The sequence below is a fragment of the Salvelinus sp. IW2-2015 genome, linkage group LG36 (assembly GCF_002910315.2).
Source record: "Salvelinus sp. IW2-2015 linkage group LG36, ASM291031v2, whole genome shotgun sequence".
Lineage (NCBI taxonomy): Eukaryota > Metazoa > Chordata > Actinopteri > Salmoniformes > Salmonidae > Salvelinus > Salvelinus sp. IW2-2015.
In genome coordinates, this window is record NC_036875.1 from 17,696,108 (window position 1) to 17,713,743 (window position 17,636).

Sequence of the window (17,636 nt, forward strand, 5' to 3'; positions counted from 1 at the left end):
TAGCCTTTCGCGACTAGTAGTCAAAATGCATTTCGGATTGTTCTTACTTTCCTAATTAAGTTGGAAACTAGGGATGATCGAGCAGTGCACGTGAGGGCTCTTCGATTACTGCACGGTACTGTCTTTCAAGCTAGTCGGAAGACTTCCAGTTTGGTGTGGCGCCATTTCCGTTCCAATTTTCTGGAAGCTTGCTTCAGAGCTCGGGGTATTTCTGTATATACCAGGGAGCTAGTTTCTTATGACAAAATGTTTTTAGTTTTTAGGGGTGCAACTGATCTAGGATATTGCGCAAGGTAAAATTGAGTCTCCTCAGTTAGGGTGGTTAACATGATTTTTTGTCTTCTGACGTCCTTGGGTAGGTAGAGGGAGTCTGGAAGGGCATCAAAGGAATCTTTGTGTTGTACTGAGATTTTAGCACGACTTTTGATGCATCTTGGTTGGGGTCTGAGAGATTATTTGTTGCAGATTGCAAACGTAATAAAATGGTGGTCGAATAGTAGGATTTGAGGAAAAACATTAAGATATACAACACCTTTATTCTATGGGACAAAAACTAGGTCAGAGTATGAACTGTGGACAGTGAGTAGATCAGAGACATGTTGGAACAAAACCCACTGAGTCGATTGATGGCTCCGAAAGCCTTTTGGAGTGGGTCTGTGGACTTTTTCCATTGAATATTAAATCACCAAAAATGTGAATAATTAATCTGCTTGACTACAAGGTCCGATAGAGATTCAGGGAACTCAGTGAGGAATGCTTGTATATGGCCGGAGGCCTGTAAACAGTAGCTATAAAAAGTGATTGAGTGGCTGCATAGATTTCATGACTAGAAGCTCAAAAGACGAAAAGCATTTTTTTTTTTATTGTAAATTGAATGTTTGCTATCTGTAAATGTTAGCAACACTCGCCATTTGCGGGATGCAACGGGGGTATGGTCACTAGTGTAACAGAGGTGAATCTCATTTAACACGTAATTCATCAGGCTTAAGCCATGTTTCAGTCAGGCCAATCACATCAAGATTATGATCAGTGATTAGTTCATTGACTATAACTGCCTTTGAAGTGAGGGATCTAACATTAAGTAGCCCTATTTTGAGATGTGAGGTATCACGATCTCTTTCAATAATGGCAGGAATGGAGGAGGTCTTTATCCTAGTGAGATTGCTAAGGCGAACACCGCCATGTTTAGTTTTGCCCAACCGAGGTCGAGGCACAGACACGGTCTCAATGGGGATTGCTGAGCTGACTACACTGACTGTGCTAGTGGCAGACTCCACTAAGCTGGCAGGCTGGCTAACAGCCTGCTGCCTGGCCTGCATCCTATGTTGAAGTCAATTGCCATGCATGCCAAGCATAGTTGCATATTCTCTGCAGATAAATTGTCCTCAGTCTGAGTGTCTTAGGTATATTTAGGGATGCAGAAGAAGGAACAGAACAACAATTTCATGTCTCATAGGGTGTAAATCTGGCACTGATGTCATTAGGATTAGGATAGCGCGTATTCTGGCGTTAGGATTCAGCCTATAGAGAATACTATATCTAACTTTGTCAAAAGTAGTGCACTTCAGTAATAGTCCACTGTAAAATAAAGGTGCCTTTCCCTATCTTATGTTTTTCCCAACCCTCTGAACATTACACAAACACACAGAGGCTGGAAGCAGCACGGGGTCAGTCGCAGAGCAGCGCCCTCTTGGAGCAGGTTAGGCCTTATTACCATTGCGTGTATTTGATTCATATGACTGATGATACAGTATTTACATTTCAGGAGAGGAAGTTTGTGGGCGGTTCCAGCCAGATCAGTGAGTGTATGGCCAAGGAGCTGGGTGAGTGTGTCAAGATGGAATCTCCCGTCTACAGGATCGACCAGACAGGGGACATGGTCGAGGTTGAGACTCTCAACAAGGAAACATACAAGGTGGGTGAGAGAGCAGTCGTCTCCAATCCATCAACCTATTGATGATGTCAGCCCACACTGTAAAAAATGCAACTTGTTTTTGTGGTAACTTACTGGCACCCAGTTACCTTTTAGTTATTGTAAAAAAAGTAACAGTATGTTACCGTAACTTCCCAGAAAACTTTAATTTAACCAAAGTTTCTTTGCAGTTGACAGGAACATATTGTACCTGTTTTTTTACAGTAACTTACAGGTAACTTGTTGCTGTAAGTTAGCGGTTTATAAAGTGCACATTCCACTCTGTTGTAACCTACTGATTTCAGGTTGTGCCTCTGCTGCCATCTAGAGCTTGTATATTCATAATACATGACACCTCATGAGGTCCATGTTGTGACTACTGTAAACCTGCATTCTAGAACTCCTGGAACATTCTAGGAATCCTTCATTTATCCATACAACTCTGTACTTACAGGACACCTTAGTTTGTGTGTGCGTGCGTGCCTATGTGCCCTGCATGCGTGCGTATGTTTGTCTGCATTTGTGTGTGTGCGGGCGGGGGCGGGAGTGCATGTGTGTGTGCCTGTGTGTGTGTGTAAGCCTGAGGACATTGTTGTCAGTAAGCTGGTCTTCATCTCTCTATCCAGACCACATCCTCTTTCCCTGTTAAAACCCATTAAGCAGAAGTGCCCTAGAGCTGCTTAGTCACCCGGGAAGAACTGGGGAGGTACACACTACACACCACGTAGGCCTCAACTCTTCTCTGGTGTGTTTTGTTTCTCCCAGCCAAGTATGTGATTGTGGCAACCGCCCTGGTCTGAACCTGAAGATGCACTTTAACCCCGAGCTGCCCCCGCTCAGAAACCAGCTGATCCACAGGGTCCCCATGGGCTCTGTCATTAAGTGTATGGTCTACTACAGAGATAACTTCTGGAGGAAGAAAGGTAAGGAGAGAGGGAGTGAGGGAGGGAGAGAGGGAGGGTCCATGGGCTCTGTCATCAATATGTGGTATACTAGGAGATAACTTGGAGAAATAAATGAAGGACTGAGAGATAGATGTCCTCTCTTCCTTTCCTCCTTATCCATGTCTATTGATCCCTTCTCTCTCCTCTCTTCCTTCCCTCCTTATCCATGTCTATTGATCCCTTCTCTCTCCTATCTTCCTTCCCTCTTATCCATGTCTATTGATCCTTCTTCTCCTCTCTTCCTTCCCTCCTTATCCATGTCTATGATCCCTTCTCTCTCCTATCTTCCTTCCCTCCTTATCCATGTCTATTGATCCCTTTTCTCTCCTCTCTTCCTTCCCTCCTTATCCATGTCTATTGATCCTCCTTCTCTCCTCTCTCTCCTTCCTCCTTATCCATGTCTATTGATCCCTTCTCTCTCCTCTCTTCCTTCCCTCCTTATCCATGTCTATTGATCCCTTCTCTCTCCTATCTTCCTCCCTCCTTATTCCTGTCTATTGATCCTTTCTTCTCCTCTCTTCCTTCCTCCTTATCCATGTCTATTGATCCCTTCTCTCTCCTCTCTTCCTCCCCTCCTTATCCTGTCTATTGATCCTTCTCTCTCCTCTCTTCCTTCCCTCCTTATCCATGTCTATTGATCCTTCTCCTCCTCTCTTCCTTCCCTCCTTATTCCTGTCTATTGATCCCTTCTCTCTCTCTCCTCTCTTCCTTTCCTCCTTATCCATGTCTATTGATCCTCTCTCTCCTCTCTTCCTTTCCTCCTTATTCCTGTTCTATTGATCCTTCTCTCTCCTCTCTTCTTTCCTCCTTATCCTGTCTATTGATTCCTCTGTTCTCTTATTCTGTCTATTGACCCTTCTCTCTCCTCTTTCCTTTCTCTTATCCATGTCTATTGATCCTTCTCTCTCCTCTCTTCCTTTCCTCCTTATTCCTGTCTATTGATCCCTTCTCTCTCCTCTCTTCTTTCTCCTTATCCATGTCTATTGATCCCTTCTCTCTCCTCTCTTCCTTTCCTTCCTATTGCCTGTCTTTGATCCCTTCTCTCTTCCTGTCCTCCTTCCTCTCTCATGTATCTCACTCCTCCCCTCTCTCAGGTACTGTGGCACTATGGTGATCGAGGAGGAAGAGGCCCCAACAGCTTGACTCTGGATGACACAAAGCCTGATGGGAACTGTGCCTGCCATTATGGGGTAAACACAGATATTTAGTTTCCTGCATCCCATTATGATTACCCATAGAGACAAGAAACTGTGGTAATAACTGTATTTCTGTCACAGCTTCATCCTGGCCCGCAAGTGTAGGAAGCTATGTGAACTGACCCCGAGAGGAGAGGTAAACTCTGTCTGACTGGTTTACCGTGTTCAGTACCTACAGTGCGTTTTACTCACTTCCTCATGTGTATACTATGCTAGTAGGAATGTCCATGTGCACTAGCATTGAGAGTTTAACCCTATCTTTCCTTAACCCTTAAAATGGTTGTTGTCCCTGTAGGAAGAAGAGGATCTGTGAGATCTACTCCAGAGTGCTGGCTCAGAGGAGGCTCTGCATGTGAAGTGGAACCATTACTACTACTATGTTACTACTATACTCTACTACTTACTACTCTACTATACTATGACTACTACTACTAACTACTACTACTATGACTACTACTACTACTACTACTCTACTACTAGACTATACTGCTACTACTACTACTACTACTATACTACTAACTATGACTACTACTACTCTACTACTATGACTACTTACTACTACTTACTACTTACTACTACTATACTACTAACTACTACTTGACTACTACTGCTATACTCTATACTACTACTACCTACTACTACTACTACTACTACTAACTACTACTTATACTACTACTACTATACTACTACTACTACTACTACTACTACTACTACTATACTACACTAACACTATCACTATGACTATACTACTCTGAACTACACTACTACTACTACTACTACTACTACTCACTACACTAATATGACTAATATGACTCTTACTACTACTACTACCTACTTATCTTTATGACTACTACGCTACTAACACTACTACTACTACTACTACTATGACTACTACTACTACTACTACACTACTAACTACTACTACTACTAGCTACTATACTATACTACTGACTGAACTACTGATGACTACCTACTACTACTACTACTACTACTACTAACTATGCCTACTACTGCTACTACTACTACTATAGTACTACTACTGTACTATGACTAACTACTACTATCGACTACTATGCACACTGAACTATCACTTACTACTACTATCTACTAACTACTACTGCATGCACTCTGACTCTGACTACGTACTACTACTACTGACTACTTATACTACTATCTAACGATCTTACTAGTCTCAACTACACTACTCACTACTACTACATACTACTACTGCTACCTACTACATACTTACTACTATATCTATCCGGTACTTTGACTACTACTTACTACTAATACTATGACACTATACTACTATACTACTAACTACTACTAAATATGACTAATATGACTAAACTTTACTTACGTACTACTACTACTACTGATGACTACTATGCTCTCCTACTACTACTACTACTACTACTACTATGACTACTAACTAGCTACTAATGATCTAACTACTGACGTACTGATTTCTACTAACTACTACTACACTACATTATGACTAAATATGACTGATTACTACACTACTACTACATACTACTACTCTTACTAACTACACTACTACTACTAATATGAACTACTAGTTACTACTACTATGACTCTACTACTAATACTACTACTATGATACTACTTATTTACTACCTCTACTGATACTACTACTACTACTACTACTATACTACTACTACTATTAGACTACTACTACTAACTACTAGCTACACTCGACTACGTACATATCTACTAACTACTACTATCGCACTACTTACTAGCTACTACTCACACACTACTCACACTAATATACCTACTGACTACTATTACTACTACATGACTACTATACTACTACTATGACTAACACTAACTACATTAATAATAATATATATACTTGATATGACCTACTATACGTACTACTATGACTACTATTACTACTGACTCTATGCACTACACTACTATGCTCTACTACTACTACTACTACCATACTACGTCTGAAAGATATGATATGAGAATGGGGGAATTGGTACTATAACTATTATCTTACTACTATACTACTAACTACTATACTTACCTAATACTACTACTAGACTACTTAACTATACTGACTCATACTGACATACTACTACACGTTACATATCATACTTATGACTATAGCATTACTACTACTACTACTACTACTACTACTACTACTACTACTACTACACTACTACTACTTACTACTAAGCTTATGCTACTACTATGCTACACTCTTCTACACTGTACCTATCCTATCTACTACATCCACTACTACTACTACTAAAACGTACTACTAATCATCACTAATATACTATGACTACTACTGACTGACAAACTACTACTACTATGTTCTACTTACTACTATACTCATCACTACACTACTACTCATGACTACAACTACCTCAACTGACTGGCTGCACTATGGACTACTATCTATACTAATATACTACTATGACTACTTATACTACTAGATAGCTACTACACTTATTATAAATGAGACTACTACTCTATGCTATACTACTCTGCCTACTACTATGAACGTACCTTACTACGCAATGACTAACTCATTGACCATACTATGAGTACTACTATAACTAACTACTATGACTATACTAAGCACTATCTTACTACTACTACTACTAGACTATGACTTCCTATACTTGACTACTACTTGACTTACTACTACCTGACTACTACTTAGCTATACTACCTATATACTGACTACACTCATACTTCATCCTACTACTACTAGCTACTATCTACTACTATACCATATCTACTATACTACTATATGAACTATCTACTCTATGAACTACATCTATGACATACTATGACTACTATACTACTCTAAATAATACTACTGATGGAGTACATACTACATTATGACGATACTCTCTACTGACTGGACAGGCTAGCTGTATACTACTACTATACTACGTATCTACTCATATGACGACTAAACTACTAAACTACTAGACTACTGACTAGCTATATACTACTACTTAACTATGACTACTACTAACTATACTTAATATTACTCTACTATGACTCATTACTACTACTATATGGACACCTACTACTCTACTTGACTACTACTTGACTACTAACTAACTAACATACTACTATCTACTACTACATACTGACTACTACTACTGACTGACACTATATACTACTACTACTGACTACTTACTACTATTAAAATACAACAACTCACTTGACTACTATTACTACTATGAACTACTATTACTACTACTATGACTAGCACTAACTACATACTCACTACTACTACTACTAATATGACTACTACTTATGAACTATTATACTACTACTATCTACCCTACTACTACTACTACTATACTAGATATCTACTACTACTCATGACTACTATTACTACTACTATGACTATACTACTACTACTACTGACTACTATTACTACTAAGTACTACTGACTGACTATTACTACTACTATAGACGTACCTACTAGCTAGCTCTATCTAATGACTACTACTTTGGAACTATCTACTATGATTACTACTACTACTATACGGTATACAACTCTACTAATATGACTCTACTACTATGACTACTAGACTTATACGTACTATACTACTACTATACTACTATTACTATCTAACTATAGATACCTATACTTACTACTAATGACTAACTACTACTACTACTATGACTACTACTTACTACTACTGCACTACTATATGGACTACTACCCTACTGACTTGACTACTACTACTACTACTATGACTACTATTACTACTATTATGACTACTATTACTACTTCACTATGATACTATTACTACTACTGATACTACTATTACTACTACTAGACTACTACTACTAGCTACTAATAATACTACTAACTCCTACTAATATGACTACTATACTATGACTACTATTACTACTACTATGCACTACTACTTACTACTACTACTACTACTACTACTACTAATATGACTACTACACTATGGCTACTATTACTACTAACTACTGACTACTATACTACTACTACTACTATACTACTATGACCTACTACTATGACTAACTGACTACTACTACTTTACTGACTACTAATATGACTACTACTACTATGACTACTATTGACTACTACTTATGAACGTACTACTATGACTACTATTTACTACTACTATGATACTACTACTACCTACTACTACTACACTACTTACTACTAATATGACTACTACTACTATGACTACTATTATCTACTACTATGACTACTACTTACTACTACTATGACTACTATTACTGACTACTATGACCTACTACTACTACTATTAATTACTACTATGGACTATACCTACTACTACTATGACTACTATTACTACTACTATGACTACTACTACTACTACTACTACTACCTATATGACACTACTACTACTTACTACTACTATACTACTATGGATGCAAGCACTGACCATGCAATTATAGTTTTAAAACGATGTTTTGAGACTGTAACAACGTATTTGTTTATATTTAATTTGTTTGCAAACATTATAGTAAAACAAAGCTTATAATTTTGGGTTCTGATGGGGTAACATCATGACTATGTCATTAGAGATCAGATCAGTCAGCACCTAAATCAGCAGAGTAATTAACACACACACAATCACACACACCACACACACACACTATACACACACACACACACACACCACACACACCACACACAACACCACACACACAACACACAGACACATCACACACACACACACACACACACACACACACTGTTCCATGTTGAACCCTCTGTGGAAAGGGTCCTCTGTGGAAAGGGCACACTAAGCTCATCAGGCCTATAAACGTTTTATTCTTAAACAATCAATGGGTATTTATCATAAATGTATAGGTCCAAGGATGGATGTAGCAACTAAGGATTGTAGCTTTAAGTTTGATATGAGTACTAACCCCCAGTCCTCTCTCGCCCAGCCTGTGCACTACGAGGAGAAGAACTGGTGTGAGGAGGAGTATTCTGGAGGCTGCTACACTGCTTACTTCCCCCCTGGTATACTCACCCAGTACGGCAAGTAAGTAGCAGACACGCGTGCGCACACACACACACACACACACACCTTTTATTTAACCTTTATACCTCCCCTCCTCCCTCTCACCTTCCGCTCCCTCTACTCCTCCCTTCTCTTTTTAGGGTTCTCAGGAAGCCAGTAGGCAGACTGTACTTTGCAGGCACAGAGACAGCTACTGAGTGGAGTGGCTACATGGAGGGGGCTGTTCAGGCAGGGGAGAGGGCCGCCAGAGAGGTGAGAGCCTTCACAATGCAGTAATACACTCCCCTATACTCTTAGAGAAAAGGGTTCCAGAAGGGTTCTTCGGCTGTCCCCATAGGAGAATCCTTTTTGGTTCCATGTTGAACCCTCTGTGGAAAGGGTCCTTCATGGAACACAAAAGGGTTTTACCTGGAACCAAAAGGGTTCTAAATGGAACCTAAAAGGGTTCTTCAAAGGGTTATCTTATGGGGACAGCTGAAGAATCCTTTTAGGTTCTAGATAGCTAATTTTGTTCTAAAAGTGTACATATTTATTTGGACAGTGAAGCTAAAACGTTTTATTTTACTCTATACGCTAACATTTTGGATTTGAGATCAAATGTTTTATATGAGGTGACAGTACCGAATGTCACCTTTAATTTCAGGGTACTTTCATACAGTACATATCTGTTTTACCGTTTCCAAATGAATGCACTTTATATCTAGTCCCCCCATTTTAAGATATCATAGGTATTTGGACAAATTCACTTATAGTGTACTACATTTAGTCAAAAGTTTAGTATTTGGTCCAATATTTCTAGCACACAATGACTACATCAAGCTTGTGACTCTACAAACTTGTTGGATGCATTTGCAGTTTGTTTTGGTTGTGTTTCGGATTATGTTGTGCCCAATAGAAATGAATGGTAAATAATGTTTTGTGTAATTTTTATTGGAAATAAGAAAATAATATGTTTCTGAACACTTCTACATTAATGTGAATGCTACCGTGATTATGGATAATAATGAATGATGAGTGAATAATGATGAGTGAGAAAGTTACAGACGCACAAAATTATGCCCCCAAAACATGCTAATCTCTCACCATTAGTAATAACAGGGGAGGTTAGCAGGTAGCGGGTAGGAGAATTGGGCCAGTAACTGAAAGGTTGCTGGATTGAATCCTGGTTGAGCAAGACTGTTAATCCACTGTTCCCCGGGCGCTGTGGATGTCGATTAAGGCAGCCCCCTGCACATCTCTGTTTCAGAGGGGTTGGGTTAAATGTGGAAGATACATTTCAGTTGAATGCATTCAGTTGTACAACTAACTAGGTATCTCCCTTTGTCTTCAATTTTTTTTGGTCCTGACAAGAAAAAAACTGTCAGGGGAGGTTCTCTTCTGCACTGTTCAACCAATCCAGTAAATGTGGAGGAGAAGTGAAGACGGAGTTTGTCCAAATACTTATGACACCTTCAAATGGGGGGACTAGATATATAAGGTGCCCTGAATTCTAAATGGTAAAACAGATACGGCAGGTAGCTTAGTGGTGAGAGCGTTGGACTAGTAAGCGAAAGGTTGCGAGATCAAATCCCTGAGCCGACAAGGAAAAAATCTGTTGTTCTGCCCCTGAACAAGGCAGTTAACCCACTGTTCCTAGGCCGTCATTGAAAATAAGAATTTGTTCTTAACTGACTTGCCTAGTTTGGTAAAAATTCAGACCCCTTGACATTTTGTTACGTCACGGGCTTTTTCTAAAATGTATTAAATTGTTTGTTTTCCTCATCAATCTACCCACAATACCCCATAATGACAAAGCTAAAAAAAAAAGTGTTTTTTGGTGCTAATTTATAAAAAATTAAAAACTGAAATATCACATTTACATATGTATTCAGACCCTTTACTCAGTACTTTGTTGAAGGACCTTTGGCAGGAATTACAGCCTCGAGTCTTCTTAGGTATGACGCTACAAGCTTGGCACACCTTTATTTGGGGAGTTTCTCCCATTCTTCTCTGCAGATCCTCTCAAGCTCTGTCAGGTTGGATGGGGAGCTTTGCTGCACAGCTATATTCAGATCTCTCCAGAGATGTTCAATCGGGTTCAAGTCTGGGCTCTGGCTGTGCCACTCAAGGACATTTAGAGACTTGTCCACGAAGCCACTCCTGCGTTGTCTTGGCCGTGTGCTTAGGGTCGTTGTCCTGTTGGAAAGTGAACCGTCGCCCCAGTCTGAGGTCCTAAGCACTCTGGAGCAGGTTTTCATCAAGGATCTCTGTACTTTGCTCCATTCATTTTCCCCTCGATCCTGACTAATCCCTGCCGCTGAAAAACATCCCCAGAGCATGATGCTGCCACCACCATGCTTCACCGTAGGGATGGTGCCAGGTTTCGTCCAGACGTTACACTTGGTATACAGGCCAAAGAGTTCAATCTTGGTTTCATCAGACCAGAGAATCTTGTTTTTGGAAAACTCCCAGCGGCCTGTCATGTGCCTTTTACTGAGGAGTGGCTTCCGTCTGGCCACTCTACCATAAAGGCCTGATTGGTGGAGTGCTGCAAAGATGGTTGTCCTTCTGGAAGGTTCTCCCATCTCCACAGAGGAACTCTAGAGCTCTGTCAGAGTGACCATCAGGTTCTTGGTCACCTCCCTGACCAAGGCCCTTCTCCCCAGATTGCTCAGTTTGGCCGGGCGGCCAGCTCTAGGAAGTGTCTTGGTTGTTCCAAACTTCTTCCATTCAAGAATGATGGAGGCCACTGTGTTCTTGGGGACCTTCAATGCTGCAGAAATGTTTTGGTACCCTTCCCCAGATTTGTACCTCGACACAATCCTGTCTCAGAGCTCTATGGACAATTCCTTCAACCTTATGGCTTAGGTTTTGCTCTGACATGCACTGTCAACTGTGGGACCTTATATATACAGGTGTGTGCCTTTCCAAATCAGATCCAATCATTTGAATTTACCACAGGTGGACTCCAATCAAGTTGTAGATACAGCTCAAGGATGATCAATGGAAACAGGATGCACCTGAGCTCAATTTCGAGGTTCATAGCGAAGGTTCTGAATACTTATGTAAGTAAGGTATTTCTATTTTTAATACATTTGCAAAAAAGTGTTTAACCTGTTTTCGCTTTGGTATTGTGTGTAGATTGCTGAATTTCTTTCTTTATTTAATCGATTTTAGAATAAGGCTGTAACGTAACAAAATGTGGAAAAAGTGTAGGGATCTGAATACATTCAGTGATGTGTACGCCGAGGAACTTGAAGCTTTCCACCTTCTCCACTGCGGTCCCATCGATGTGGATAGGGGCATGCTCCCTCTGCTGTTTCCTGAAGTCCACGATCAGCTCCTTTGTTTTGTTGACATTGAGGGAGAGGTTATTTTCCTGGCACCACTCTCACCTCCTCCGTGTAGGCTGTCTCGTCATTGTTGGTAATCAGGCCTACTACTGCTATGCTGTCTGCAAACTTGATGATTGGTTGGAGGCATGCATTGCCACGCAGTCATGGGTGAACAGAGAGTACAGGAGGGGGCTGAGCATGCACCCTTGTGAGGCCCCTGTGTTAAGGATAAGCAAAGTGGAGGTGTTGTGTCCTACCTTCACCACCTGGGGGCGACCCGTCAGGAAGTCCAGGACCCAGTTGCACAGTGCGGGGTTCAAACCCATGGTCCCGAGCTTAATGATGAGCTTGAAGGGTACTGTGATGTTAAAGGCTGAGCTATAGTCAATGAATAGCATTCTTACGTAGGTATTCCTCTTGTCCAGATGGGATAGGGCAGTGTGCAGTGCTATGGTGATTGCATCGTCTGTGGATCTATTGGGGCAGTAAGCAAATTGAAGTGGGTCTAGGTTGTCAGGTAAAGTAGAGGTGATATGATCCTTAACTAGACTCTCAAAGCACTTAATGATGACAGAAGTGAGTGCTACGGGACGATAGTAATTTAATTCAGTTACCTTTGCTTTCTTGGGTACAGGAACAATGTGGATATCTTGAAGCAAGTGGGGAGAGCAGACTGGGACAAGGAGAGATTGAATATGTCCGTAAACACTCCAGCTAGCTGGTCTGCGCATTATCTGAGGACGCGGCTAGGGATGACGTCTGGGCCAGCAGCCTTGCGAGGGTTAACACGCTTACATCTTATGTCTGAGCCATTGAATTGCGACTCCACTTTGTCTCTGTACTGACGTTTTGCATGTTTGATTGACTTACGGAGGGAATAACTACACTGTTTGTATTCAACCATATTCTCAGTCACCTTGCCATGCTTAAATGTGGCAGTTCTGAGCGAATGCTACCATCTATTCACAGTTTCTGGTTTGGGTAGATTTTAATAGTCACAGTGGGAACAACATCCCCTATACACTTCCTGATGAACTCAGTCACTGTATCCGTGTATACGTCAGTGTTATTAGAGGCACCCCAGAGCATATCCCAGTCCACGTGATAAAAACAATCTTGAAGCATGGATTCCGATTGGTCAGACCAGCGTTGAATAGACCTTAGCACGGCTACTTCCTGTTTGAGATTCTGCCAATAGGAAGGGAGGAGCAAAATGCAGTCGTGATCTGATTTGCCGAAGGGAGGGCGAGGAAGGGTCTTTTAGGCATTTCGAAAGGGGGAGTAGTAGTAGTTGAGTGTTTTCCCAGCGCGAGTACTACAGTCAACTACAGTCAATGTGTTGATAGAACTTCGGTAGCAATTTCCTTAAATTTGCTTTGTTAAAATCCCCAGCTAAAATAAATGCGGCCTCAGATATGTGGTTTCTAGTTTGCATAAAGTCCAGTGTAATTCCTTGAGGGTAGTCGTGGAATCGTCTTGAGAGGGAATATACACGGCTGTTACTATAACCGAAGATAATTATTTTGGGAGGTAATATGGTTGGCATTTGATTGTGAGGTATTTTAGGTTGGGTACACAAAAGGACTTGAGTTTCTGTGTATTATCACTATCACACCATGAGTAGCTAATCATGAAACATACACCACCTGTCACGGCCGTTAAAAGAAGAGGACCAAGGTGCAGCGTGGTGAGCGTACATTTTCCTTTATTTAATAAAAATGACGCCGAACAAAACAATAAACACTACAAAAACAAACCGTGAAGCTAAAGGCTATGTGCCCTAAACAACTAAACAAAGTMAACTTCCCACCAAAGACAGGTGGAAAAAAGGGCTTCTCAATCAGAGACAACGATAGACAGCTGTTCCTGATTGAGAACCCTACCCGGCCAAAACATAGAAATACAAATCATAGAACATAGAATAACACCCCAACTCACGCCCTGACCAAACCAAAATAGAGACATAAAAAGGATCTCTAAGGTCAGGGCGTGACGTACCCCCCCCCCCCCCCAAAGGTGCGGACTCCGGCCGCAAAACCTAAACCTATAGGGGAGGGTCTGGGTGGGCATCTATCCACGGTGGCGGCTCAGGTGCGGGACGCAGACCCCGCTCCACACTGGCTCACCACACTTTGGTGGCACCTCTGGTGCGGGGACCCTCGTCGCCGACCACGGACTGGGCACCCTCGTTGCGGGCCCGGACTGGGCACCCTCGTTGCGGGCCCTGGACTGAGCACCCCTCGTTGCGGGCCCGCGGACTGGGCATGTCTCGCTGCGGGGACTGGGCCCCTCGCTGCGTCGCCGGACTGGGCACCTCGCTGGGGGCTCGGACTGGAGACCGTCGTGGAGGCTCGGACTGGAGACGTCATCTGGAGGCGTCGCTGGAGACTCCGGACTGAGAACGTCGCTGGAGGCTCCGGACTGGAGAATAAGCTGGAGGCTCCGGACTGGAGACGTCGCTGGAGGCTCCGGACTGGAGAAGTAGCTGGAGGTCGGACTGGAGGCCATCGCTGGAGAGTCTCGGACTGGAGGCGTGCTGGAGGCTCCGACTGGAGGCCTTCCGTTGGAGGCTTCGTGCCATGATCCTCTGGAGGCTTCGTGCATGGATCATCACTGGAGGCCTTTGCCATGGAAATCACTGGAGGCTTCGTGCCATGGATCATCACTGGAGGCTTCTTGCCATGGATCATCACTGGGGCTTCGTGCCATGATGAATCACTGAAGGCTTCTTGCTATGACATATGGGGCATGGTGCCATGGATCATCACTGGAGGTGTCGTGCCATAGGATCATCACTGGGCTTCTTGCCATGGATATCACTGGAGGCTTCTTGTCCATTGGATCATACATGGAGGCTTCGTGCCATGGATATCACTGGAGGCTTCTTGCCATGGATCCTCAATGGAGGCTTCGTGCCATGGATCATCACTGGAGGGCGGAGACGTATGGGCAGTCTGGTACGTGGAGCTGCCAGGGCTCCGAGGCTGGGGAGACACACAGGAGGATTAGTTCTGGGCGCAGGCACAGGRCTCACCAGGCTGGAGAGACATACAGGAGGCYYTRTCCTTGGCMGAGGCACCGGATACACTGGGCCGTGGAGGCGCACTGGAGGTCTGGAGAGCAGGGCTGGCACAACCCGTTCTGGCTGGATGCTCACCCTAGCCCGGCAGATGCGGGGAGCTGGAATGTAGCCACCGGGCTAAGAACGCGTACTGGAGACATGGTGCGCTCCACCGCATAACATGGTTCCTGTACGACGCTCGCCACGGTAAGCACGGGGAGTTGGCTCAAAACCTGACTCAGCCAAACTCCCCGTGGCTACCTCTCAGGCTTCCATGCCAGCTGTGTTCCCTCGTAACGCTGCCGCTCTGCTTTCGTCGCTGCCTCCGCCTTCCTCAATGCTTCCACCTGTTCCCATGGAAGGCGATCCCTTCCGGCCAGGATCTCCTCCCATGTCCAGGAACCCTTGCCGTCCAGGATGTCATCCCATGTCCATTTCTCCTTTTTTCCAGGCTGCTTGGTCCGTTTAGAACACAGAATACCCACCCCAACTCACGCCCTGACCAAACCAAAATAGAGACATAAAAAGGATCTCTAAGGTCAGGGCATGACAACTCCCCCCTTCTTCTTCCCGGAGAGTTTTTTATTCCTGTCTGCGCGATGTACTGAGAACCTAGCTGGCTGTATGGATGGGGACAGTATATCCCGAGAGAGCCATGATTCTGTGAAACGGAGTATGCTACAGTCCCGGATGTCTCTCTGGAAGAAGATCCCCGCCCTGAGCTCGTCTACTTTATTGTCCAGAGACTGAACATTAGCGAGTAATATACTCGGAAGCGGTGGATGGTGTGCACACCTCCTGTGTTGGACTACAAGTCCACTCCTGAATACCTGTTCTCCAAGGAGGCGTCGTGGAGCATCCTCTGGGATAATTTAAAATGCCCTGGGAGTTATGAACAAAGGATCCAATTTGGGAAAGTTGTATTCCTGGTCGAAATGCTGGTGAGTTACCGCCGCTCTGATATCCAAAAGTTATTTCCGGCTTTATGTAATAACACACAAAACGTTATGAGCTAATAATGTAAGAAATAACACACAAAAAACAATATACTGCAAAGTTGCTTAGGAGCTAGAAGCAGAGCTGCCATGTCTGTCGGCGCCACCTTACAACTTGATCTTAAATCCCAATGCTGGAGTATTTAGCCAAATTGAAAGGTTTAGCTTCACTGTCCAAATAAATACGCAGGGGAGTGTATATTTATTTCATATACCCCCCAAAAAAGAAAAATGTAAATATATTACAAAGAAATTGTGGTACACATGGTCTTGTGTATTGTTTTGTATTGTAAAGGAATTAATTGTTGTTCCAGATCATGTGTATGATGGGCAGGATTCCTCAGAATCAGATCTGGCAAACAGAGCCTGAGTCAATGGTAAGGATTTCAATACTTTATAAGTCACATATAAAACAAATTTAAATCTAAATGTAAAGTATCTAAAGGACATTAGCGAATGTAGACCTAACTTTGTGCCCCCGTCTCTCTCTTGCTCTCTCTCTCTCACACACAGGAAGTCCCACCACTGCCATTCGTTACCACCTTCTGGCAGCGGAACCTCCCGTCGGTGGGTGGGTTCATCAACTTCCTGGGCGTAGCCTCTGTCCTGTCTGTTGCCACGGCAGCAGGCCTTTTGGCCTATAAGAAGGGGCTTCTCACCCGGAGTTAAACCTAAACCCCTCCCACTTTCCTCCTTCTTCTCTCCTGCATCTCTACAGAGCAATTTTCCAATGGCACCCTATTCCCTTTACAGTGCACTTCTTTTGACCAGAACAAGAGTAGTGCACTACATTTGACCATATATGGCTATGGTTCTAAAGTAATGCACTATATAGAGAACAGGATGCCGTGTTAGACATAGCCACTGTGTGTTATAGGCCTTGGTAAAGACTGTTTAACCCTGTCATTCACTACTGTACCATCGCCCCCATCCATTGTTCTAAAACTAGTGTAAACAGTCTCCCAACAGACCATCTCTCAAGACCAACTCACAATAATGTTGTCTGTTCTGCTAAGATTTGTGTCTTTGACACCTCAGATTTGCGATGGAAGATGTGAGTGGATAGAGAGAAAGAGTGTGTGTGTGAGAGAGAGAGAGGGGGGAGTGAGAGAGAGAGCAAAATAAACCAAAATAAGTCTGATTCAGACTCTTTAACCAATGAAGGATGACAACTAAAT

General features: G+C 42.9%; 1 protein-coding gene across 1 annotated transcript in view; it reads left to right on the plus strand.

Moving 5' to 3' along the window:
* The window catches only part of mao (monoamine oxidase), a 70,666-nt gene extending 53,279 nt beyond the window's left edge, over window positions 1-17,387 (plus strand). The window contains 14 exon segments of the mRNA XM_070437591.1: window positions 1,766-1,919; window positions 2,678-2,698; window positions 2,701-2,835; window positions 3,950-3,988; window positions 3,991-4,022; window positions 4,024-4,046; window positions 4,134-4,176; window positions 4,178-4,188; window positions 4,348-4,379; window positions 4,382-4,404; window positions 9,012-9,109; window positions 9,229-9,340; window positions 16,773-16,835; window positions 16,972-17,387. Coding sequence (XP_070293692.1) covers window positions 1,766-1,919; window positions 2,678-2,698; window positions 2,701-2,835; window positions 3,950-3,988; window positions 3,991-4,022; window positions 4,024-4,046; window positions 4,134-4,176; window positions 4,178-4,188; window positions 4,348-4,379; window positions 4,382-4,404; window positions 9,012-9,109; window positions 9,229-9,340; window positions 16,773-16,835; window positions 16,972-17,127 — 942 coding nt within the window. The 3' untranslated portion in view covers window positions 17,128-17,387.
* Window positions 17,388-17,636: the final 249 nt, after the last annotated feature.